Source organism: Thermobia domestica, chromosome 6 (assembly GCF_964235325.1).
Source record: "Thermobia domestica chromosome 6, izTheDome1.hap1.1, whole genome shotgun sequence".
NCBI classification, from domain to species: Eukaryota; Metazoa; Arthropoda; class Insecta; order Zygentoma; family Lepismatidae; genus Thermobia; species Thermobia domestica.
Genome location: NC_137459.1, coordinates 155,142,854 through 155,169,824, shown reverse-complemented (window position 1 = coordinate 155,169,824; position 26,971 = coordinate 155,142,854). Strand labels below are relative to the sequence as shown.

The following is a 26,971-nucleotide window of genomic DNA, read 5'->3' as shown; positions in this document are numbered from 1 at the left end:
TCTGTATCACCCAGTAAGTCAGATTTTGATTTCATTTGTCTTTATATCATATTTTATGACCTTTTCGTATATCGCAATTCCATTGACTACAACGTCCAGATAGTCAATATTTCTGCTCCAAATGGTCATGTTACTCCGTAGCAGAATGGAAGGAAAATAGATTTCCCTGTAAGCATAGATCTGAGAGACGTAAATATTTAGAATTTTTTTCGACCTGTTTTTTTTTTTTTTTTGTGTGTGTTTTTGTTTTTCGCCGTCTAGGTTTGCATGGTCAGAGGTGTGCACTATTTCTTTGGAAACCATTCATAATTTATAGGTCTTCATTCCACACCGAATCAGAGCTGTTCTGCAGGACAGCACTGGTCTCACGTCGTATTAAACACGTAAGTTGCATTTTCTTCAGGTGTTTCCGTTATTTTGACAAGCATCTGTATTATATGTATATAGGAGTAAATCCATTGACTTATCTATGACCAAACCTCTGGAACAATTTTGCATAGGAACTTCAAATCTAGCACAAGTGTTTTCCTTGAACTCTAGGCTGTAGGTAAGACGAAGTTTTGGGAAATACAATTATAAGGTAACAAGAAAGAGCTTAAAAGGCATTTTCCTGTTCACCAGGTCACCTAAACTGTAAGACGTAGAAGCTTGAAATTGGGTGTAAATACCGTGTGTCCACAAAAACACTCCCTGATTTAAACTGATTGTACAATGAAAACTTTTTGCAATATGATTGTAAGTTTCAGAAGGTGTAGTAACTCAAAATATTCTTGTTTCTTCCGTACAGGTAATAATATTTACCCATTTTTCCACTAGATAGCAGTAAATTCAAGATGGCGCTCTCCAAACAGCAACGCAATTGGTGTGTGTTAGAATTCCACACAATGAAGTGTGTTGTGTCTGTTCAACGTGCGTGCAGGGGTATATAAAAGGTATAGTGTGCGTACCTCCCCTATCTGCATCCATGGAAATTCTGCAGGACAGAATCACAGAAGCTGTAAACACAATCACGCCGGATATGCTTTCCAGAGTATGGAATGAACTCGACTATCGCCTAGATGTTTGCCGTGTGACTGGTGAGGCACACATTGAGTGCCTGTAATGAACATTTATCACATGAAACTTTGAGTTGTTACACGTCTACCCAAAAAATGAACACAATATTGCCTAAGGTTTTCATTTCATTACAATAAAATCTAGGGGTGTTTTTGTGGACTCACTATATTCTATGAAACTTTAGCCTAAGGATAAGACAAAATGTGACTACAACGGGAGAGGAAAGAGAGAGAACCCTTGTTTTTACGACGTTCACATCTCTGAAACTGTTAGATACAGATACTGGAACATTGTTTTATGCAAATGTTCTCATTAAACCCTTCCCTGACAAATGAAGAGTTTACAAAATGCGACCACTAAGGAAAAAAGGAGAACTTACAATTATTTTCCACTGTTCATCAGATCCATGGAAGTACTGGATGAAGGAACTTGAAATTTTGTGCGAATGTTCTCCATGAACCGCAGGCTGAGGATAATAGAGTAATTCAACAGCTAAGACTGTGGAAAAGGGTTTTCGATATTTCTCGCTCTGAGAAGTTGAAATTTGCTACAAATTTTCTACAGACAGATGGCTTGGAGTTAAACTTCCGTCTTCAGCACCGATGTTACATGAGAAAGACCTACTAATTAAAATGGGGTTTTGGGTTTGTATTTGAGACAAACAGACCAAACAGTAATAAAAACCCGGCACCACGCGACCAGAAAGCACATGCATTAGCACAGCGTTTCCCAGCCGGTGTGCCGCGAATAGGCCGCTGATGTGCCGCGAGGAAATCGAAACAAAATTATTAATTCTATAGCAATAAATTGCAAGACATAGGGGAAAATGTATATTTATTATTTCATATTACTATGAACCTCTACTATGAATCTACAATTTTAAGTTTCATACCGTGTTACTTTTCTGTACATTTTTAATGTGGACAAACGTATTTGTTATCATTGTTATGACCATTGTTGCTTCTTTATTGTTGCAGACTATTTCGTAACTTAAAATTTTAAAAACTATTCAATCCTCTCGGCAAAGCAAACGTGCATACAAATTACCTACTGTGTTTTAAAAGTACAAGAGATTTGTTTGTTCGTTCGTTCTTGAGTGATCTTCCTTCGTAGTGAAAAATCGGATACAGCTTTCGAAACAGAAAGTGTATTTTTTTAAAAAAAAATCTGAGTCCTATATTTCATTGCAATTGTTTTGAAGTTTTAAATTGAAATGAAAAATAAGCATAATGATTTCCACGGGGAAAAAAACAGTGATCGAGCTTCCTTCTCTGTGAGAAAATCAGTAATCACAGAAAAAATACCACGGTATTTTATATTTACAAATAATAATAATAATAATAATAATAATAATAATAATAATAATAATAATAATAATAATAATAATAATAATAATAATATCTGTAAGTGTGCCGCGAGAATTCAAGCTACCCCCGTAGTGTGCCGCAAGTTGAAAAAGGTTGGGAAACGCTGCATTAACACAAAATTTAAAATTCAATTAACGACACTTCTTTAAAAAAATGCATTGATGGGTAATGGGAACAGATTAAGGAATTTTTCTATCGATTTACGTGAATTGAGAAACCGGTGCTTTAGGGCACGAGAAATCAATTTAAATAGCCGTTGTAGCTATGAAAAGTTATTTAGGAACAATTGCATGTGGCTTTAGGTAACTACAATGAAATTAAACTTGCATTAAGTGTCTTGAAACTAGAAAAAAAATATGTATATTTATGTATATTTGTATATTGAATTATTTTCCATAAACCTTATTTTTTCCATGTGAAAAGCGGCTTTCTGCTATAAAACATTAAAACTGAAACCATAAACTATGCTTGATTAAGTTTTCCTTACTATGCTTGATTAAGTTTTCCTTCATTGCAGAGCTTCATGCTGGAACAAAATCTTATTACAATTGCAAAAATATATTTGCATGAAGATGATCTGTAGTGCATCTGAAATTAAGATTACCCTAACCTACAGCTTTCTATACCCTTTACTTCCTTTTTCAAAATTGCGCAAATACCAGTTTCACAGCGATACAGAAAATAAAGTAACCGTGGTCAAGTTAAACATTAACAATTCCGTAATAAAAATCAGTATTAACATCAAAACATGAAAAAATATGTACAAATACCTTTTTGTGCAAGAACTACACTGCAATGTAGACAAAATTTTCAAGTGATCTCTTGTACAGGATTATGTTTATTTTATTTTGAGCGTCTTCGCTTGGTTTGCCTTTTGTAGGTTACATCTGGAGCATCCCTTGCAATAGTCCTACAGTAGTCGGCCAATATGTTAGAACTTCACTTTCCCTCATATCTCTTCTCCATGGCTGCAATATCTTGATGGAAACGCTCACCATGTTCGTCACTTACTGCTCCACAATCTTCGGGAAAGAAGTCTAGATGTGAATGAAGAAAGTGGAGTTTCAGACACATATTGCAACCAAGATTTTCGTAGCACAATAACAACTTTGCTACCAGTTGTTTGTAATTTGTTACTCGGTGTCTTCCCAAGAACTGTGAACAAACACTCTTCAAGCTTTCTCACGCAGCTTTCTCCTCACCTTGGAGAATTTCGTCGAACTTGTAATCTTTGAATAGTTGCCTAATCTGTGGCCCTATGAAAACACCCTCTTTAACTTTGGCATCACTTAATCGAGGGAATTGTCCTCTTAAATACTTATAGGCCTCATCCTCTTGGTTCATGCTCTTAACAAAACTTTTCATAAGACCTAATTTAATATGTAGAGGGGGAAGCAAAATTCGGTTACGATCTACCAGCGGTTCATGCTGCACATTTTTCACTCCCGGCTGAAGAGTTTCTCTGGTACTCCAATCACTTTTGCGGTAATGAGATCCACGATCTCTACTGTCCCATTCACATACTGTCACATACAAAGTACTGTCCCAACAATACTTTGTATACCCTAACTGCATACCTAGCAACAGTGCTATTACTTTAAGGTCACCACAAATGAGCCACTGAAAATCGTAATATTTAATGGCTTGAAGTAAACGTTCCAAGTTTTCATAACATTCCTTCATATGAACTGCGTAACCTACAGGAATTGAAGGAAGTTCATTTCCAATATGTAAAAGCACTGCCTTTAAACTCACCTTGGACGAATCTATAAAGAGCCTCCACTCCGTAAGTTCGTAATTAATTTTAAGTGCCCTCATGAGACCATTTACATCTGTACATGCCACAAGTGTGTCTTCCATAGTAAAAAATGAAGTGAACATCTTCTCCCTATTCCGATACACTGAAATATTTACTTTTTCCTGCAATAAATTCCATTGCTTTAAGCGTGACGCTAAAATTTCGGCTTTGCTTTTCGAGAGGTCCAAGTCTCTGATTAGATCACTTAGTTCCTCTTGAGTAAGTCTATGTGGTTCACATGGAGGATCTTCTACAACAAACGTAGGGTCCTTCGAAGTACTTGATTCAGGAGCTTCAACTTCTTGATCATCATCAGAAAAAAGATCGTATTCTTTAGGTGGGTCAGGAACAGGTAGTCCTTCTCCATGTGGAACAGGGCGCATTGCAGAAGGAATGTTAGGATAGATCAAGGCCCGCTTCTTCGTAGAAATTCCCTTCTTGACGGAAGGAACCATACAAAAACAACAGTCTCTGATGTGGTCGCTTGGCTCCCTCCAAATCATGGGCACTGCAAAAGGCATTGAGCGCCCCTTCCCATTAATCCAATTTCTTAGATTGCTAGCACAAGTGTTACACACAATGTGGGGTGCCCAAGATTTATCTTGGTCTCCAATTTTACAACCAAAGTAATATTGATAGGCTTTTCTTATTAGTGGTGTTATAGTCTGCTTTTGTGAGGAAAATGTCACTTCCCCACACACGTAACAGAAGCTATCCGCACTGTTTACACAATTTCGCGGCATTTTTGTTTATTGAAATCCTCAAAATGTAACTTGAAATAGTTCCGAAAACTATTTAAAAATATACATTCGAAATACCAGCATTTTTGCGTACTTGTAGTTGTATTTTTATGTCCTGCACTACACAAACGTCACACCCAAAACGCTGATAACTGCACTAAACCTGTCTTTTCTAACAATAACAGAACACTACTGACAAGGAAGGGTCACGCAGTGGCTCAGCTGAGATCCGAACGAGACAATTGTGTTTGCATTTGATATGTTATAACTAGATGAATCCCAAAGTTATTCGTGCCACCGGGCGAAATATCGTGAGTTAGAACAAATTTTGAAATGTAAAAACTACAAAAAAATTACCTGGCAGAATATTTTTAACAGAGTCATTTGTTCGGAAACGGTTGGGTAAGTGGAAAACTCGGCCAACACGTATCCCATCATTTTCAACGCAAACTTTTTGGGGTAAAAAACTTTGTACCAGGGTCCCTCGCAGGGTCCCAGACGGGGTCCAACTCAAAATTTTCAAATGGCAAGGGGAGTTAAGTAGCACATCATTTAAAAGCTGTTGTAAAATGAAAGAAAATGCAGCAAGTCTCGACTTTCTACAACAACCCTGTGCAAAATGGCGGCGGGTCAAAATGTAAACAAAAACTTAATTGAAAAGTCCATGGCCACCCCTATAAATCGGAAACGGTAAGACAAATGTGAAAACAGGAAACGAAGTGTGGCATTATTTTCAAAGTGCAACGATTTAACTGAAAACATCTTGTTCCAGGGTCCCCACATGGTTCCAGGTGGGGCCCAACTAAAAAGTTTCAAATGGCAAGAGTGGTAGCACATCGTTTGAAAGCTCTTGTTAACTGAAAGAAGATTGAGCACGTCTAGACTTTCTACGACAACCCTGTCCAAAATTGTGGCGGGTCAAAATGTAAACAAAAGCTTAATTGAAAATCTATGGCCATCTTGAATCCAAGATGGCCGCTTAAAACCTATATCGAAAGGATAAACATACCAAACTGCTGAAGCTAGGAAAACCAAAATTGACTTTAATGTTGATTAGTAGGTGACGAAAATATGCGAAATGTTCAAAAACGCGGCATCTTGAGTTCAAAATGCCGCACTTTGTATCGAACGCATGTCCAGCTTACACTACTGGTGTTGGAGAAGCGAAATGTGGTATTTACGTTTATGGTTAATAATAAATATCCACAAAATATCAAAGAGTATAATCTGTAATTCAATATGGCTGCCAGCGTGAAAAATGAATTTGTATAGATGTGTTATTTCTTGGAATACTGTGACCAAACCAACGAAGTTCGATGTCCTGAAATGACTTGCACATGGTTTGGTACTACTCGCCAATCTTGCAAATGATTTTTTTTTAATTTTTTTTATATTTTATTATTATTATTATTATTTTGTATATTTGGTATTGCTTGAAGTATTGCGATCAAACCAACGAATGACATACAAATGTAACCATCACGAATACGTTACAATAGAGCCCCCAACCTACTGGTGCAGCAAGTCCTTTTTGCATGAGCTACGTAGGACAAAATTAGAAAAATACCAGAAGGTATTCAATTTTTGTTTAGCAGTATGAGTCGGAAGTCAGAGTTGTGTGTTCATCGCATATTCGTTATATTCAAGTAAATGATGTCGAGAGAATCGTGACAAACGTGCATTAAGAACAAAATATATGTGTGTTGTTACCAAATGAAATAATAGTTGAAGTGAATCGAAATTCCATTGTTCTTTAGTCTTCCTATTGTTTCTAAATACATAATAGAGAAAAAAAGAGATTTAGATTTGTACTGTTATGAATGACATAGAAAGTCGAGACTTGCTCCATCTACTTTCATTTAACAAGATCTTGCAAACGATGAGCTACTTAACCCCTCTTGCAATTTGAAACTTTTTAGTTGGGCCCCACCTGGGACCCTGTGGGAACCCTGAGACAAGATGTTTTAACTTATATTGTTTTACTTTGAAAAGAATGCCACACTCTCTTTCCTATTTTCACATTTGTCTCGCCGTTTCCGATTTATAAGGGTGACCATGGACTTTTCAATTAAGTCCTTGTTTACATTTTGACCCTCACCCATTTTGCACAGAGTTGTTGTAGAGAGTCGAGACTTGCTGCATTTTCTTTCATTTTACGACAGCTTTCAAACGATGTGCTACTTAACCCTCCTTGCCATTTGAACATTTTGAGTTGGACCCCGTCTGGGACCCTGCGAGGACCCTGGTGCAAACTTTTTTTATCCGAAAAAGTGTGCCCCTGAAAATTATGGAATACGTATTGTCCGAGTTTTCCATTTACCCAACCGTTTCCAAACAAATGACTAGGTTCAAACTATTCTGCCAGCTTTGTAGCTTCTATATTACAAACTGTTGTAACTCACGACATTCCGCCCGGTAGCACGTATAACTTTGGGATTCGTCTAGTTATAACATGTCAAATGCAAATACAGTTGTCTCGTTCGGATCTTAGCGGAGCCACTGCGTGACCCTTCCTTGTGAGATAAGGAACACAATGAAACCAAGCGTTCATATAGTTTCTCCAGTGCTGCCAGATCAGTGTAACATTTTACCCCAAACGAAGCGAATATATTTATTTTTAAAGTGTTATTATTACACATGCCTGTAAAACGAAAAGTAGAGCTAATATTCGAAAATAACTTTCAAATTCGTGATCAGCACCACAAAATCAATAAGAATTAGCTGATTTTGTTCAATTTACATTTTCGTTGTTGAACAGTGTAATTAGTTCTGAAAAGAAAGAGTTGCAAAAATATTATGTTTGTAATAGGTTGTACTCAAAAGCTTTATAAGTATGTAGGACAATACCACTGATACTGGTTATGTTCACTGTGTTTTGCAGGTAGCAAGTGCGTCCGGATTGTGAAAATGGAGAAAACTGAAGTGTGTGCTGTGAACAAATACTTAAAGATCAAAGGCACATCACACTAACGGAGATGTACACTGAAATGATTAATGTGTTGGGTGATAGCGGCCTCATCTGCTAAGTGATTATATATATATATATATATATATATATATATATATATATATATATATAAACTGATCACGTGAATTCTGTTGTGGCAAGTAAAGCTGTGAACATGCAAGTGATGCTGGTCCTCAAATAATTGTGTGTACGGGAGAAAACATTAGTTATACATGATCTAGTAACACACGAGAACAACAGTGCGCAAAGTGAAACCACACATCAGTTCAATAGAAAGAATTTTGCATGAAAACTCAAGATTGAAAAAAACTGTTTGCTGGATGTCCCAGAAATGTTAATTGCAGATTAAAAGCGTAAAATAAAGTGTCCATCTGTAATCAACTTAGACCTGTTCAAACGGAATCTTGCAGGGTTTTAAAAAACTGGACCCATATGAGTTTCTTCGGGTTTAATTGGATTTTTTTCCGAAATATTTCAATGTCTTTGGGGTAAAAGTGTTAAAATGTGATTTATATTTCAAGATTGTCATTGTCAAAATTTTTTCAACAATTTTTATGCACTGCTGTTTTGAATAAATGGCAGCCATTTTGAAATTTTACATTGAATCGTCGAGAAAATTTACACATCAAATTTTGAAATTTTGTGTTGGATCGACGCCAAAATACATATAGGACATTTAGTGTGTCTCGTGCTTGTAACCTGGAAATTTTAACTTAAAAGACCGAAAAATGCACCCTGTAGTGTGTATGTGGTACAGGCAAACAAACGAACAAATGTAGATCGAGTCATCTCAAGAGCCATAGTAACGTCCGCCAAATATGAATACCAAATATATTAATTTAAAACAAAGATATAATTCATGTTTTATAAAATAAATGTTTCAAAATGTCTTATATGAAATAAATATCTTCCAGCGTAAAATAAATAGTTCTATTGTTGAAATTTACTTCCAATACTTTGTACGTTCAATCACGGGAATTTCCCAAATACTTTAGGATTGATATGGAATAAGATTAGAAACAGGCATGGGGTGGGAAAAGCTGTGAATTTGGTTAAGGTATATAGATTTTTAAGGTCAGGAACTAAGGGAGATACAGAGTGGTGATTCTCTCACATTGTACAACACTGAACTTAATTCTGTGGAAAATCGTTTACTATCAGGAAGTAAGGGAGATTCTACGGAGTGGTGATCCTTTCACATTGTGCAACATTGAGTTTAGTGACTGTAGACTAGAAGTTCATTTCAAACTGAATTAGAAATTATCTTTCACTTTTAAGTTTTTCATTGTTTTGTAACTTTTTCATTTTCAATGACTTTCGTGTGGACTGGAAGACCTAGCCATGTTTCAAACTAATTTTCTACATTCTAGGTCACCATGTTCTCAAATTTTATTATTGCATTTTGTTTTACAGTATTTTCTAAAATATAAAATTGCATATTTTATTTCAAATAGGCTACAAGCATAAGCCATACATTAAGTTGTTCTATAATTATCTCAAGCTAAGCTAAGCTATTTTATTCATTCAGTGCATTCAGAACTTCATAAAGTTGTTAGAAAATACTTTATTATATTATATGTTGAATGTTGTTGTATACCTTAACGTGAAAGTATCTAATACACCCAAGGAAGGCATGAAGTCAGGACTGGTGACTTTATTTCAAATCCAGATTGAGTAGTCATCTTCTGAGAGCCCAGCAGGCTTCGCAGTTGAAGTTCATCGCCTGAAGGATGTCATTTACATCAGTCATCGACATCCGTTGCAGTCATCAGTATTTCGACAACGAAGTAATTAGCCAACTTATGTATGCAATGCTACAAGGAAATTCTTGTATGTACGTTGAAATTGTAATAAACATTATGTAGCATTCCCTTTTCCTTTCAGTCTCACTCGCGTTAGCTATATTCTTAATTTCTGTTTAAATCAGTTGCTTTCTCAACAAGTTTGTTTTTACTGGACTCTCATAGTCATGCAGTTACGTCGTATCAATGCTCGCTACGTACATTTACCCAGGTACCATTGACACAACTAGGAAACAGCGCTCAGAAGTAAGTACTTTGACAAGTCATTTCTTCCTGGTTTATGTCTACCCATCCTGACAATGTTTGCAGCTTCTTCACGAAGGAGAGTTGCGTGGTGCTGTGCCATCGGCAGGAGGACAGGTGCACTTGAGTTGTGTCAATTTGGGGTAATGTTCGGTGCTTGACTTGAGGTGAACATCCATCTTCGCTTCCGTATGACGTCAGAGAGACAGTCGAAACAAATACACTTGAGAAAGCATGATCGTGGTCATTTTGGTCACTGGATGATTAGTCGGATGGTCGATCGAATGGTCGTGACGTCTTGGATAAATTAAGTTTGGAGTTCGGTCTATAAAGCCATGTTTGGAGTCCGGTCTATAGACGGACAAGTTATCTTCTGTTAACTCCAGCGACTGCCTTCACACCAGCCTTGAGGAAGATGATAGAACCAGCTCTGCTTTAAAGGGTGAGACTAAACCATAATCATTGCTTAAACCTAGCTCTACCTTATAACCATTCGTCCCTATAAGCTATCATTATCTAACATTGAAATAATGTCTTTAATTTTTGTTAAATTTAGTACGGTTCTCTGGCACTCTAGGTGACTCCCATCACCACCCTCACAGCCTTTGCTCGCCCCTGTATTTTGTTGCGCTACATTATATTATATCTTGAATGTTGTATACCTTAACGTGAAAGTATCTAATTCGCCCAAGGAAGGTCCAAAATCTGGTAAAAATTAGTGCTGTCGAATTTTTGTGACATTTGCGGTTTTCGGTTTTTGAGAAAACTGGTTTTCTGAACACCGAAAAAAGCAAATGCGGTTTTCGAAACCGAAACCGCAAAAGCTCTTTTCGAAAGCGAAAACCGCCCGAAACCGTGTTTGCGTTTTATAAGCGAAACCATGTTTGTCCTTTTCAAAGCAGAAACAGTTTTTCCTGTTTTTAATTACACCTTTTAACAATTATGAAAGCATCTATCGATCGAGACAATTGTATTGATTAATGTGTGTGTTTTAACTTTTTTTTTTTATTTGCTCCAAGACTATTATGGTAATATGTGCAGCACTGTGCGAAAGGGATAGTTCGATGGTTGTGCAAGTCACAGCTAAATTAGGGTTGCCATATTTTAAAATCAGAAAAGTGGGGGGTTCTAAACCGTAAGTACTGATGTGAATTTGTGTGTTACAAATACTGACCCGGGATCCTTCGCACTTTTTTTTTTAGTTATTTCTTTGATGGCCTTCGAATGTACTTTTCGGCTGCAGGAAGCAAACTAAACCCCACATGATTTTCATATATTTTGTAAATTAGACCACGAGGAACACGAATCTGAAGGAATTGTGACATTTCGAATGTCGGAACTCGAAATTATCGAACATAAAGCGACCACAGAAGCAAAAAGGACCCCATTTGATTTTTATATATTTTGTAAACTAGACCAAAATGTGCAATAATCTGAAGGAATTTTGACATTCCGACTTCCCGAACTTGAGATACTAGACCTCATACAGTAGTTTTATGTAGTATGTATAAAAGTAACGAAGAAAGTTCTGTCGCTTTGTGGTCTATAACCATAGAGCATCGATATGTCACCTAAGACGTACCTGGAAGATCAAAAATACTACCCATCAGTATCAACGACCTTCTGCCAACGTTCGGGATGGGCATGGATTCCTTCGCGGTAGAACTTGGTTTGCCGTGAAGCGAATAAGATATCAAGTGCATTTTGCACCTCTACTACGGAGTTGAACTGGAGTTCTCTAAGGTGTGTGTCCAAGGAATGGAACAGGTGATAATCTGACGGTGCAATGTCCGGGGAGTATGGAGGATGCAATAATGTTTCCCATCCAAGGCGTAAGATGGTGTTCCAAATCATTCTAGCCATGTGGGGCTTAGCGTTGTCCCGTAACGGGAGAACCCCTTAGCGATTGAGAAGTGCTGGCTCCAGGGTTTTGAGATTTTCTTGAATACGGCTCAACTGCTGACAGTACACAGTCGCATTGATGTTTTGCTCTGACCAGCCGGTAGCAGTTCCCGATCCACGATGTCGCGAGCAGTCCACCAAACCCCAGGAGGACTTTCTACTGTATTACTGGTTTCAGCTGTTTTGGAACCGGTTCGTGGGATTTTAACCAATGATGATGACGCCGTGGAGCTTCGTACAGGACCCACTTCTCATCACGTCAACATCCTGTCCAGAAATGGCTCCTTCCTCAGACGAGACAGCAAAGAAACACAGATGTCTGCTCGCGTAGCCTTCTGGCCCGGAGTCAAATCATGTGGGACCCATAGACTCAACTTGTAGTGCTTCCCAAGTTGATGGGTGTGCTGCCGAATGGTTTCTCCACTCACATTGAATGCTAGCCCCAGTTCCTCACATGTCTCCACTGTTCGCCTCAATTGCTACCTGAATATCTTCATTTTGTACATGTGTTGGTCTTCCGGCACGTGGTGCGTCCTTCGTGAGTGCTTTGTCACCGTCCTTACACTTTGTAAACCACCCTTGCACTGTCTGCGTAATCACGACACCCTCACGAAAGGCCTGAGATATCTTCCACCCCGCTGCAGTGGCATTTGACCCAAGTTTGAACTCGTACAGCATGCACGTCCTTATGACGCTCTGTGGAGGTTCCATATTCACTCTGTCCTTGCACAAGTTCACGTTGTAACTGAACTGCCACAAGCAAGTAGAATGTTGGATATACCCACACCAACATCTGACCTTCGCCTTTTCTCCATTCGCATTCAACTCACGGTGTGAGGACCAATTGAACACAGACCTCAACAAAAAGCGACAGAACTTTCTTGGTTACCTTTATATATCTCACAGGACATAATATGTTTCGTATAGAGAATATAGTGTTTTTTTTTTATATTAGATACATAGCGTCTATATTAAACTTTAAGTTTTAATATCTCGAGTTCCGGAAGTCGGAATGTCAAAACTCCTTCAGATTCGTGTTCCTCGTGGTCTACTTTACAAAATATATAAAAATCAGGTGGGGTCCAGTTTGCTTCCGCGCTTACTTTATGATCGAATATCTCGAGTTCCGAAATTCGAAATGTCAAAATGCTTTGATATTCGTGTTAATCGTGGTCTAATTTACAAAATATATAAAAATCAGGTGGGGTCCAGTTTGCTTCCCTGCAGCTTACTTTTCAAACGAAACAGTTTTCCAGAGTGTACATTTTGCTTCAAACTGAGTTCTGCCCTGGCTAACATACGTAAATTCGCTTCTATAAGAGTCTTTAAAATTACACTTGAAATTGTCGTTCGGCATTCTTGTAGCTTATGAAGGCATGAATAATTCAAGTATGTTTGTTACATCATCTACAAACGAATATTCATTCGTATAGAACCTCCAATACATTACATTAAAAACACATGAACTACACATAGAAAACCATTGTGCATTAGAGCAGATCTCTTGTTAGCAAATGGCCCTGCACACGCGCACTGCTCAGATTGCCCACAGCCTGAGCCTGAGTGCGAGTCCAAATTTAAGTCAATCGCGATTGAGATTGTCAGAGGTGTAGCGGCTTATGTTGAATATACCAACACTTTATCAACTAAGTCGTCTTAGATTTTTCTCCAATCCCAAAAAGCGGGTGGGTTTTCGTGATTAAAATATGTTTAAGGGCGGGACGAATATAGAACCTGAAAATAGGGTGGTACCCGCTAAAATCGGGTAATATAACAACACTAAGCTAAACAGAAAATAAGGTTTCTGCCTCTACAACCCATCTCCCCCCTCTCCACCCCATCTGTTCGGACACCTTATCCATTCTCTCTACCACCCCGGGCGAAGTTCTGGCTCTCTTGCTATCGTTATCTCCACATAGATCACTTGGACCCGATAAAATTAGTCCTCTCTTTCTCAACAAAACTGCTTCAGTTATTGCGGTTCCTCTATCTATCTTATTCAATAGATGCTTCAAGAAAGGGTATTATCCCACCAGTTGGAAACTAGCTCACGTGACCCCAATATATAAATCAGGACTTAAAGATCATGTATCCTCCTATAGGCCAATATCTCTTCTTTCTGTAATATCAATTATCTGCGAAAAAATAATCAAAGACAGGCTACTTAAATTCACCTCACCTTACATCCATAGTTCTCAGCACGGCTTTCTACCGAAAAGCTCAAGTCTCTCAAACTTAAGTACTCTTCTTTCCTGTGCAGTCAAATGTATGAATAACAATACTCAATTAGATGTTATCTACTTTGATCTCTCGAAGGCCTTTGATTCTGTCAGTCACATTCATCTTCTTCATAAACTCTCCAATAGATTTAATGTACATGGCAAATTTCTCTCTCTAATCACAAGCTACTTGAAGGACCGTAAACAGAGAGTTATTCTTTCAGGGGCAACTTCTAACCCCCAACCCGTGATCTCAGGGGTGCCTCAGGGGAGTGTACTTGGGCCTCTGCTGTTTGTCCTGTATATGGATGATCTCTACACGCACTTATCAGCTCAACCTAGTGGCCTTCTGCTTTTTGCTGACGATTGTAAGTTATACAGAGAAATATCGTGTCTCCATGACACAATTGCTCTACAGGAAGACATAAATTACCTTACAGGCTGGTGTGAAATGTGGCACTTGAAACTCAACAGTAAGAAATGTGACAGTATTACTATTACTTTGAAAAAGTCTCCTGTCCCCTCCACATACCATATCAACGATTCCCCTATCACACATTCTTCTAGTCATAACGATCTTGGTGTCATCTTTGATTCAAAACTCACCTTCTCTGACCACATATCCTCAATACTAAAGAATTCAATGCGCATGTTGGGACTTCTTTATCGATTCACCGAACTACGCACTGTTTCTTCATTAGCAACTTTTTATAAGACTTTAATAGCGCCCAAGATCGAATACTGCTCTCCCATATGGGCCATGGCAGCACCTACACATCTCTCCAGACTTGATTCTGTTCTCAATTTCTTCATCGCTATAGTCCGTTTTCGTGTTCCTGCACTTCGAATATTATCTAAGAAGGAGCTCTTGCGACATCTTAATATTCAGACTCCTGAAGTACGCAGAATTATCTCTAACCTGAAATATCTACATAAAATAGTTAATGGAAGCTTAAGATCGGAAATATTACTTCAGGAACTATCCTTACGTGTCCCTTCCCGCATCACCCGCAATACCCACCTATTTCATCTTGCCCGTCCTAGGTTGGCTGTTATACAGAGGTCTCTTTTTTATAGAATACCAAACTGTTATAATCAAGTAACAACTGATGTGGACATTTTTTCGAGCTACCCAGTGTTTGAAAGAGCAATTAAACGAGCTTTGACGGAATAGTTTTACTTTTACACTCTTTTTTCTATGTTGTTGTTATTGTTGTCTTGTTTTTTTTCTTTCTTTTGTTAGCATGTCCCTGTGTAAAATGGCAAAGTTATGCTGTATCTGGGAATTTGTTCAATAAATAAATAAATAAATAAATAAAGGTATATCCCTATTTAAGATCACTACACATGCAACTCATGAAATTCAATTTGAAATCTCATCCACTTAGACTGAGATCTTTTATATCATCATTACTCTTTCACCTTGTTTTTAAAAAAATAGTACTGCCACTCTTTCTTTTGTTTAAAAAAAAACTACCTTTCTTAAAAAAAAGAAAAGAAAGAAAGAAAATTTCGATCGCAATACACAATTGCGCTCAATTATTGTTGATTTGATGCCACTCCGATAAATGTGGTTTTGCATATGTTGACTGGTTTCTTATGGCAAGTCGCAGACACCTGTAATAGTTCATACGTGAAGGAAACACCGATCATGTTTTATTCTGTATCTTTTTACTTCCCAATAACGATAGCCGTGCCTCTTTGTGAGAAATTGCATTTTTTTTATTCTGCCAATTGTTAAAGTATACCCAGCAAGAATTTCCCTACACTTTAAGACATTTTAAGAAAAAAATATCTTCTTTCCCCTCTGCAAATTTTGAGCATTTTTTTCCCTACGCCGAGGGAAATTTCCCTCCATCTGGCAACTGTGAGCCGAAGTGGGTTAAGATTCTTTGCTGTTTACTCGTCGTAACTTGATATTAGTGCTGTCGAATTTTTGCGACATTTGCGGTTTTCGTTTTTTGAGAAAACCGGTTTTCTGAAAACCGAAACCGCAAATGCGGTTTTCAAAACCGACATTTCGGTTTTATGAAATTTCACTTTTCAAAAACCGGTTTTCTTTTTTTTTTCAAAAACCGATTTCAACAGCACTAGTAAAAATCATTTTCAATGTCATCACTTTAGTTGTAACAATAATATACTAAGGTGTTCTTTTTCAGATGGGTCCAACCCGAAAAAACTCATGGTTCCTTTCGGGCTGGGCCTTCTTGAGAAAACCCTGCAACCTGAGAGCTTTCTTGCCAGATAAGTAACCGTAATGAGACATGGGCTTACAATTCTAAAAAACCTGAAGGTAAACAGCAAAACATGTGTTTGCCGTGGTGGCACCAAGGATGATGATCTCGCAAGTTCATAGCCCGCCTATCTGCTGTTAATTAAGGTTATGGCAACTGTTTTGGGATGTCAAGAGCGTTCTCATCATTGAATATCTTGACAACGGATACCCTGTCACGAAATACTATTACGTACAGTTAGTTCCGAAATTACGGGCAGTATTGAAGGTTGAAAAGGAGAGGAATGTTCTGCAGACAAGTTCTCCTGTATCACGATGATACAACCAATCACAGAAGTCACCACAAAATGACAGCAACTGAGTTCTGCAAGGTTTCAACTACATGTACATTCTCCCTACTCCGCAGACCTCGCTTCCATGAACTTCCGTATGCTCCCCAAGTTACTACAGCATATTCGCAGGAAGAAGTTTGAAAATGATGCGGTTGTTATATATACGTACTGTGGAACAATGGCTTACTGAACAACCATCAGTTTTTTAAAGGTGAACAGCTCTAGAACCTAGGTGAACGAAGTGCATTTCTGTAATGGGTGACTTTATGGAAAAAATAAATTTCCTTTCATATCAGGAAACATTCACCGTATATTCTCAAAGTTTGAAGTCTGAAAATCTCAAAGTGACTTCAACGAAATGCATCTTCTGAATTATTTTCATTCCTTTTAAAATGCGAAGCGTAGGGTTGAAACTTTTGAGATATTATTTTTATGGGCACCTATAATCTGAGGGCTATATATGTCTCTCAACACTTATTCCAGTGCCACGAAGTAACCTTCGTAATTTAAAGTAACAAACTCTCCCCCTGTACAAAAATATTATATACCGAATGAAGTAAGTATCGTTTGCTCTTTTCACTCAATAAGTAAACAATGAGGGTAAAAATTCCAGAAAGATCGTAGCATAAGGCCCTGAAACGTTTATAATAATAATAATGAAAAAGGATTATTATTCACATGACTACGTATACTGGATAAGTTATTGGGGACTCCAAACTATACGGAAAATAAGGAAATTTGCCGATAAATCCTTTATTCAAATGATGTTTGGCAATCAATATTATAGCAAATATTGTTTAAAAAATACACGAATACAGGAGATGAATTACAGTATACAAAGGAATCACGAACCGTGCAGCCCTTAAATCGACTAAAATGTTTTAACTTTATGACAAGGAATCTATCTGCCAATCTTGATTTTAATGTTAAGATGTACACTCATATCTAAAATGATTGTCGCATATCTATAACTGTCTTCTTGTAAGAATATAATTTGGTAATTATTTTGCAGGATACTTTTAATACTGATACTATGTGTATAATCGGTAAATATATATTTGTGGTAAATTTCATAGGAAAAGAATTATAAATACAAAAATTAAAATGACTAAAACAAAATGTTGCTAAATGGACACGAAAGTTTTATTTTCGTTTTATTCTTCTTATTTACTGCTCTTTTGACATGAAATTTGTCACATACATTGTCTTTGCCGATTATACACATACTAACATTATAAGAAATACCGGCCGAAATCGTTATCAAAATATATTCAAACAACAACTTATTTATAGACATGCGATAGTAATTTTGGACATAAGTGTACATTTAGTATATTTTAACCCATCTATATTTATGTTACAAATAAAGTACAGTGATCTCAAACTTTTGGACGCTAGATGTATAATCTTATGCACTAGGAAAATGCACTAAATTTAACAGTACTTGTAAGAATTACGGAAAAAAAACAACTCCAGCTAAGTAACGTTTCGAACAGAACATTTATTTCCATATAAATTGCGAATTTTATTACACCAAACTGTTTTAAACATATTAAACACTACTACATTCCACCAAGTACTCATACATACACATAAATCATTTCTACTACCAAAGTACTTGGCACACTCTTCGCTCTAAAACTCACAACCATTTGAGAAAATACTTTAGTGTATCATACGAAACTTCTATTGTTGGTTAACAAACTACAAGTTCAAACAAACAAAGAGAGAGAGAGAGAGAGAGACAGACAGACAGACAGAGAGAGAGAGAGAGAGACAGACAGACAGACAAACACTCACTCTCTCACTCTCTCTCTCTTTCTCTCTCTCTCTCTCTCTCTCTCGCTACTAACACACCAATTTACGTATTTACTAACTGCTGAGTGCTTAATATACTCAGTAAATTGATATGAGTATTGTTTAAAAAAAAAACAACAAACAAACAAACAAAATACGAGAACTAGAAGTGTGCATGTGTGTAAAACAACCTGCTAATTCCAGTACTGTGTTAAACATCCCGCTAATACTCATTTATGAAATTTTTATTGCTTTAATGAAATTAACAAATTATGAATGTAAATGACAAAGTCTGTAAATTCGACCATAAATTTTAGTGAAGAATATTCAGGTCCCGAAGATTTTTTCCGGAATTGAAATAATCCATGCGATAAATATTCCACGAACTCTTGTGAAAATCGTTTAAAATCTGTGTGTATATGTTTAACTTGTGCACACTATAACTTTTAATTTCCTCCCTTACGTTCTCCCTGCTTATTTCCATATACAAACACATGAAATATATGCACACTACTTTATCCTGGGGACTTTCTAAACTCTCTTCACATAGTAGCTAATTTCAAAACACAATTCACAAAACTGTTATGATGGAGAATGTTTCAAAACCTGTGAGATGTTATCTATTTGTATTATTTTAATAGCTGAGTACCATACGTGTAATGGAACATACACATAGTTTTTATGTTCTTTACACTAGAATATATACATATATATATGTAGGTATATAAGAGATACGTTAGATTTATACCGCATAACGGGGGCTTTTAAAACAATCAAATACTTCCTGAAGGAACACTTCCAATGTTGCATAATACTGTTTGGTATATGCTGTATATACATACATACATGCATACAGGAACTGAGTACTTTAGTTGAAAGTAACCCTGAGAATGTAAGATGAGCAGCCATTTTCGTCTGACTAGCCTCATTATTTTGCAATGAAATTGATGTCTCCAACCTGATCGCATTTTCTCAATTTGAACTTAAACTGCTGTCATATGGTAATACGTTTCGCTGCATAGCAAGAAGTTTTTTTCATAAATATTTTAAAAAGTTATCTGAAAAGAAATAATAAAAAAATAAAATTAGAAAAACAAACTTAAGCTCAGACAATTTTGAAAACTACAATCTACATATAATATTTAAAAAACAGAGTAATGGCAACAATGTATTGTGAATAACAAATTTTTGCATACATTTCCTTAGTAATGTTCAAAATCAAATTACTGATAGTCAAAGACATTGGTTTATTTTACTTTATTTATTTTTTTCTTTCAGATAATGATTACAATGTCCATATACTGGTGTCGCTATGGCTCCACACTTAACATATTTTGACCAATGGTTAATTAACAATATAGGTTTCAACTCTAGTGCTTTAAAAGAAAATAGTATGATTTTATAGTATTATTTTAGTATGATTTTATAGTATTATCTGTCATTATCTTTGAAATTACCTACTTAAATTCAGTTTAATCACATCATACACTAAGCAAAATAGCTCCCTTATGTTGCAACCGGTAAGATGGAGCACTTTCATGGTTGCCGATGCCATTATCTTTAACCTAGATCGGAGCCTGATACTGTTGAATTCAAGTATTACCTGACCAGCGAACGAGTACGGGCGGCTGGTTTTGGAACTAAAATACAAACAACAGTGTTTCTAACCGGATTACTTGTAATTAATCTATCACAGTTATTTTTGCCCTGCTCGTAATAAACCACTTCACGCATATATTCAAGTTAAGACTAACAGTTTCAAAAGCTAAGAAGTTATTTCCAGAACACTTTAAGGGACTGCAAAAAAAAAAGTACATACACCCTCCATATTAATTTGGCAATAACTTGCGAATAAACTAACTTCAGTGTTGTACAAAGAAACACTAAGAACTTCGTAGCATTCGAATGTAAGGAATTCCTATTTCTCCTATTAACAAAACCTCGAAATTCATTTTTGTGAATCAAAGTTATACTTTGGAAACTGGGCTTTCATTGTTTAAAGCAAGTTCTATTGTGTAGTTTTGAGATAAGACGTCTTCGAAATTGCAACCAAATTGGAATATGTGATTTCCAATCGATTGTCTAAGCAGTGTCTTGAGTAACAAAATTCTTTTGCATTGAGATCATTTTCGGATGTGCTACAAAAATCCGGTCAGAGAGAAACTGCACCGCCGCACTCCTAACCGCCTCCGAAGGAAACTTGGAACCGCCCCTGATTGAGATGGTAAATAAAGATAACTCTCTCTGATGTCTAACCTGTCATTATTTAGCATGGTTTGGTAATTTTAAAAAATCCAGTATTTCTGCCATATTTTGAAAACTTTAAAAGAAATATACCCAATGTTACATTGGAGGCGATAGGGGAGCGATTAAAGTTTAAAGTAGGGTGCCTGATAATTGAAGGTTCCTTGTCCTTCCAAGGAATTGAACTTCACTGGAGTTCAGAGAAAAATTAATTACGTATTAAAAAAGAAATACAAAATACATTTTCAGGGTAACTCTTACAGGCATTATGTTGTTATAAAATTAATGCTACTTCTGAAGCTGATTAGAGTGAATAGATATGTATTTGAATAACAAAACCACTTGCATAAGTTTTTCGAAGTATCAAGTTTGAAGAACGGAGTTTGTCTTCCACTGTCATCTCATTGCTCAAATATACCGGTGATGAAACAATTGGCCGGAAATCACACGGTCGCTTCTTACATCAATTCATGATAAAGACGAGTGCCAATGTTAAGTACCTAAGTTCAGTATTAGAAAAAAAAAAAAAGTCACCCAACCTCTTGCAACCATACGTAACACATTTTAATAGAGGAGGAAGAGGGCAGGTTTTGTTAAACAAGACCGTACATCTGATATGTTTGAACTATATGCAACTTGTGCTTACGGGCTAAACTCAGTCCTCTGAAGTCAATCGACAAATGATTATGTATTACAGACACAAAGATAGCACTAGGCTCCCAAGTTTTAAAAATATATTGTGTATGAAAACAGATAGTAGGATTAATTCTTTGTCACCTGAGACCTAGAGTCTGAAAGAAACTCAGAGGGAGCTCAAGGAGAATTTCTGTACTCATAAATAAAAGTTGTGAGTTTATTATGTGTTGAAGCAATGATATTTACGCTTACATTACCCATATGCTGATGTTTTATCAATACTTTTATTCCACATTTACCAAAAACTGGATTACGATAATAATCCTAAAAGCAAGATGTGCTGTAATCAGATTTTACAAATCAATCCCGAAAGGCAAGCTATCCAATCCTATAGCCCTTTAAAAAAATTCTCCCTCCAAAGAGTTCACATTTATCGAAATAATATTAAATTTCTTTAGCTTAACGTCCCATGATTATGTTCTTTATGCTAGAAGTGACAGATGATTAATTGAAAGACTGCAAAATTAATTTTTGAGCTCTCACTGAGATTCCAACCCAGAACCACGTACAACAAAGGCACATGCGCTAGCCAATAGACCAAAGGAGAGGACTTCCACAGTTCTCGGATAGAAAGGTATCGGAATTCTTCCTTGGCTAAAACTCGAGAAAATAATTTATTTGTCAATCGATAAACATACATTTAAAACAAACACAAGCATCGCGAGCCTTAACTTGATTTAAACTTACAGTTACAAGGTATTGCGCACGTCTATAAGCTATCAACCCTTAATTAATCTTTAGTCATTGGCATCGTTATTCCTGCGTTTTAGAGGTTGCTCCTGTCTTATGGTAGAAATTCATTTGCGTGCTATGTTGTTCTTAAATTGTTAATTTCCATGCATATGTCACTATCCACAATACATCTGCATTACTGCAGGAATAACCATTCCTGCATTCAATAACAACTACATAATAATTTATGGCGTTCTTTATTAAGCAAAACTGATGAGGCTTCTTATAACATGTAAACTGCAAACTTTTAGAAATCGCTGGATACACTGCAGAGTGACGCTCTCAGCTCCCCTGTCCCACCGCGTTTACCTAGATATTGATGTAAACACAACAGCAGCGCCCTCCGCCAAAAACCGCACTAATATCCTGGGCAGGTAATAGTTCCCAATGGTCTTAAGACACTCAGTCAACACGAATACGAGTATACTATTGGAAAATGCATTCCATTCATTAATAACCAAAACGATATTTTTAAAATATGCTCTATGTGTAAGACTAATATATATACCGCTTTAGTTACTAAGTACGCGAAAATAATTATAAAATTGGTGTTGCCCACGAAAGTAATAACGCATTCAAGAATGAAATCTAAAAAATTACTACTGCTATAGACTTTGTCTTCCTCGTAATGGACTGCTCTTAAGGATTCACGCTCCTTGTAGCCTCAATGTTTTCTTACCAAATTTTAAAAGTATCATTTTTTCTTTCCATTCCTATTCTTTGCCTTTCTTCTTTTCTCCACATTTAGCCCCCCCCCCCCCCCAAACTACGAGTGGCTTGGAGCAACGATAATACCAGGTGAATGTCTCACGAACACGCAATCGTTACGCAAGAAGTTCAGTTAAAAGTGCCATAACATGCTACAGTGATATATGTTGGGTCAGAGTGGTATGGATACCTTTCTATCTATCTATTAAAATGCTACAATAGCAATTAAAAGCGCCCGAGCTCCAACGTATAACTATGGCTTTCAAATCTTTCATATACGGTTATGTGTGATTTCACGTTTAACAGAGACAAACATTTTAAGTACGAGTACTTTAAATAAATCAGTTAACTAGATCTTTTTCATAAAGTTTATGATATAAAACTGTTGTTCAAAGCCTTTGTATTTTAATAAGCCTTCTCGAAAATCAATGCACATGAATTATGCTTCCATCTTCCGAGTTCTTTTAAACTATATGTCGTGGAAATTTATATGTTTGTGGCCCAATCCTTTCGACAATGAGATCTCGGAAACTACAGGCTCTAGAAAGATGACGTTTTCACTGATCGATTGGAAATTTTGCGTAGATTGTCCAGTTCTAATTGAATATTTTAAAAACGTGGCCGTTATTTCTTTATTACATTTTTTTAGGGTACGCATGGAAACGTTGAAATTAAAAAAAAAAAAAAACTAAAGCACCATATCCTACGCGTTATACACCCCAACACCATGCTGTTGTATATAGGGGTTGCATATGTCTCAGGCGTTTATTTCATGGCCAAATAATAATGAAAAAGGAACGATAACCATTTCTGCAGTTTAACCAGTAAGATGAATCTTTATTTTTGGAGTGATTTGCCCAATGAACACCATATATAACTGCGATTATAATTAATTGCGTATGTAATGTATTTGCTTATTACATACTGCATGGAAGAAGAAAGAAAACACTGGTCATGCATGAATTAGAAACTCCAACCGGAAGTAGGCTCAAATCTTGCAAACAATGCGAAATATTGAAGTCCCCTTTATGATACGCCTTGCAGATTTTTTTTTTTTTTTAAATCAAGACTTTTTTCACTTGTGTCTGTAAAGGGACATGTACAGATGTGAGGAATGAGGATATTTATGCTCATATGCGAATGATGCGCTGTGTAGAGAGCGCAGGTTCAGCTAGTATATATATATATAAAATTGAAAATCACTATGTTTGTGATTAAATCTTCTGAACCGCCCGACCGATCTCGATCAAATTTGTAACATGAATGAGGTTCGAGGCTGAGCTGGTTTTAGGCTATTCACTTTGTAGGTAAAACTGAGGGGTGGGGGAAGGGGTATAATAAATAAATAAAACAACTCCTGAACCACTGGACCGATCTTGATCAAATTTTCAACATAGATGAGGTTCAGGCCTGAGATCGTTTTCATGATTTAAATTTGACGGAGCAACGTAGGGGAGGAGAAGGAGAGGAGATATATAAAAATGAATTTATATAAGACTGAAAGTGACTATTTTTGTAACTTAATAACTCTTGAACTATCCGACCGATCTCAATCAAATTTTCAAGATACATGAGGTTCGGATCTGGAAACATTTTTGGAATTCCACTTTAATGGTTGATCCTAGGGGAGGGTGAAGGGAGGGGGACGTATAAATAAAAACTAATAAAACCTAATAACTTTTGAACCACCCAACCAATCTCAGCCAAATTCTCAACATATATGAGGGTCGAGCGTTGGGTGTTTTTTATCGTTTCACTTTGACGAGCCAACCGAGGAGAGGGAGGGGGAGATATATGTAAAATAAATAAATAAATAAATAAATAAAATTACTGCCTTTGTGACTTCATCACTCTTGAACCACTCGACCGATCTCAATCAAATTTTCGACATACATGAGTTTAGGGGCAGGGATTACTTTAGACTATTCGCTTTGACGATGTAACGTAGGAGAGGGGGAGGGGGAGAAATTTTAAAATGATGAAAAATGACCGATATTAGTGTTGAATCCATAGTTTTCTGGGTCGATGAGAGAAACAGTGACACTTCTGATGCTGTTTCAATCCAAGTTTAGCCCTGATAGTTGGGGTGGGGGATAAACATTTAAAATGATCGAAAATGACTAAATTAGTGTCGAATCCATAGTTTTAGGAGTAGCTGAGATTAACAGTGACAATTCTGATGCCGTGTGCTGCAGCACGGTAGAGGGGGAAGGGGAGCTATATAAATAATGATCGAAAATGACCAATATTAGTGTATAATCGATAGTTTTCAGGATCATCCAGATGAACAGTGATATTTCCGATCCGGTTTACATCCAAAATCAGGTCCGCCACTTGGGGGAGGGGGAGAAATAGAGATATAAAAATGATCGAAATTGGGCATTATCAGTGTCGAATTTATAGTTTTCTGGTTCGCTTAGATGAACAGTGATACTTTCGATTCAGTTTAAAATCAAATTCAGCCGCGCAACTTGGGAGAGGGGGAGATAATGAAATGATCGAGAATGACCAATATTAGTATCGAATCCATGGTTTTAGGGGTCGCCGAGATGATCAATTATCTTTCCGATGCCGTTTAAATCGATGCCATTAAAAGCTACAACAGCATATTTCAGTTACTAAACACATGAGATACGGAGTTGTGCATTTAAATTTTCATTTCAACCCAGCGAAGCCGGTAATATATGCTAGTGTTAAATAAGTTTAAACTTGAGATATAATGCGGCAGTAAGAAAGACGAGGTTTTGCGAAATTCGAACTCTAAGGGAAGAGAGCAGAGATTAAGTGTTTTTTCGTCCTTCACCAGTTCTACAAATATTCTCCTCCGACTCCAACTACAGAAAAGATGGATTTATCACCTACAAGGAAGGAAAGAAGGATTAAATGCTTTCTAACTCTTCATTAACTTTCGAACATTTTCGGCTTACGAAGCTAAAGTTTTGTACAAATGCTTTCTTTATACCTTAGACTATAACCAATACTGGGCATACAACAATGAAATTTCTTTACTAATATTTTATACGTATCAAGTTTGAACACTGGGAAAAGGTATGAAGGTGTGATTTTCGGAAAATCCGTTTTGGGGGCTAGAATTTCGAGTAACGATTTCTGTGAAATGGGAAAAATCTTCCGTGAACCCCTGAATTTAAAGATGATGAAATTCTGCGAAATGTGACTTATAAGGGTGCTAATGATGGTTGAAGGTTTCTTTTTATCATTTACCAATCTAAGAAACTACTGGGCGTAATAAATTTGAAAATTCAAAGAAAGAAAAAAATCTGAATTCTAAGCTGTGGATGTGACAGAGGTGTACGAAATATGACCCTCAGGAAGGAAATCAGGGGCTGGACTTGTCTAACCTTTCATGAGATTTCCGAAATGGTTGCACCAGTAACTTTAAATTTGTGCAAATGTTCTCCTTGAAAGCTTCGCTGCGATTATGACAGAGCTTTTGAGAAATGCAAGCCCTGAGGGGAAAACAAGGTTTGAACGATCTCGAAAACGTTTGGACGTACAAACTTGAGATTGTTCACAACTGCTGTCCATGGAACCTAGGCTGTGGATGGAAGGGAAGGGAACGTTGAACTTTCCCACGTTATTCATCAGATCTCCGAAACTGTTCAGCACAGGAAAATAAAACTTTGTAGAAACAATCTCAGTCTGCCTTAGACTTAAGACTGTTGCGAAATGCAATCGTTAAGAAGGAAAGGAGATTGAACTTCTCCTTTCCTTTCATCAGATCTTTGATATTGGGGGACGAAGGAAACCGAAATTTTGAACAAATTTCCTCTCAGATCCCATAGTATAGATAAGATGGAATTTTATAATATTCAAAAACTCAGAGGGTAGATAGAAGAATTACATGCTTCATCAGTCCTCACCAATTTCTGAAACCATTTGGATAGGAAGTTGAAACTGAACAAATGTCCTTGTTTCTAGATTACAGATAGAATAGAATTTTGAAAAATTCCATTTTGAACAGTGAATTGGGAAAAAACTTTCCCATTATTGTTAAATGTTTTATTAGAATTTCTAGACTTAAAGCTTTCTTTTTTTTTCTTAATGAATTCATAACATCTCAGTGAGAAGGCGGTTTTGCGACTGGAAAAAAAGACACTTAATGGTAACTTCTGC

The 26,971-nt window shown here is 36.7% G+C and overlaps 1 protein-coding gene across 1 annotated transcript in view; it reads right to left on the bottom strand.

The window, feature by feature from the left end:
- Positions 1-18,137: 18,137 nt before the first annotated feature.
- The window catches only part of LOC145688278 (trehalase-like), a 32,426-nt gene continuing 23,592 nt past the window's right edge, over positions 18,138-26,971 (bottom strand). The window contains exon 5 of the mRNA XM_081762276.1: positions 18,138-19,515. Within this exon, the coding sequence (XP_081618402.1) occupies positions 19,504-19,515 (12 nt within the window). The 3' untranslated portion in view covers positions 18,138-19,503. The remainder of the gene's footprint in view (positions 19,516-26,971) is intronic.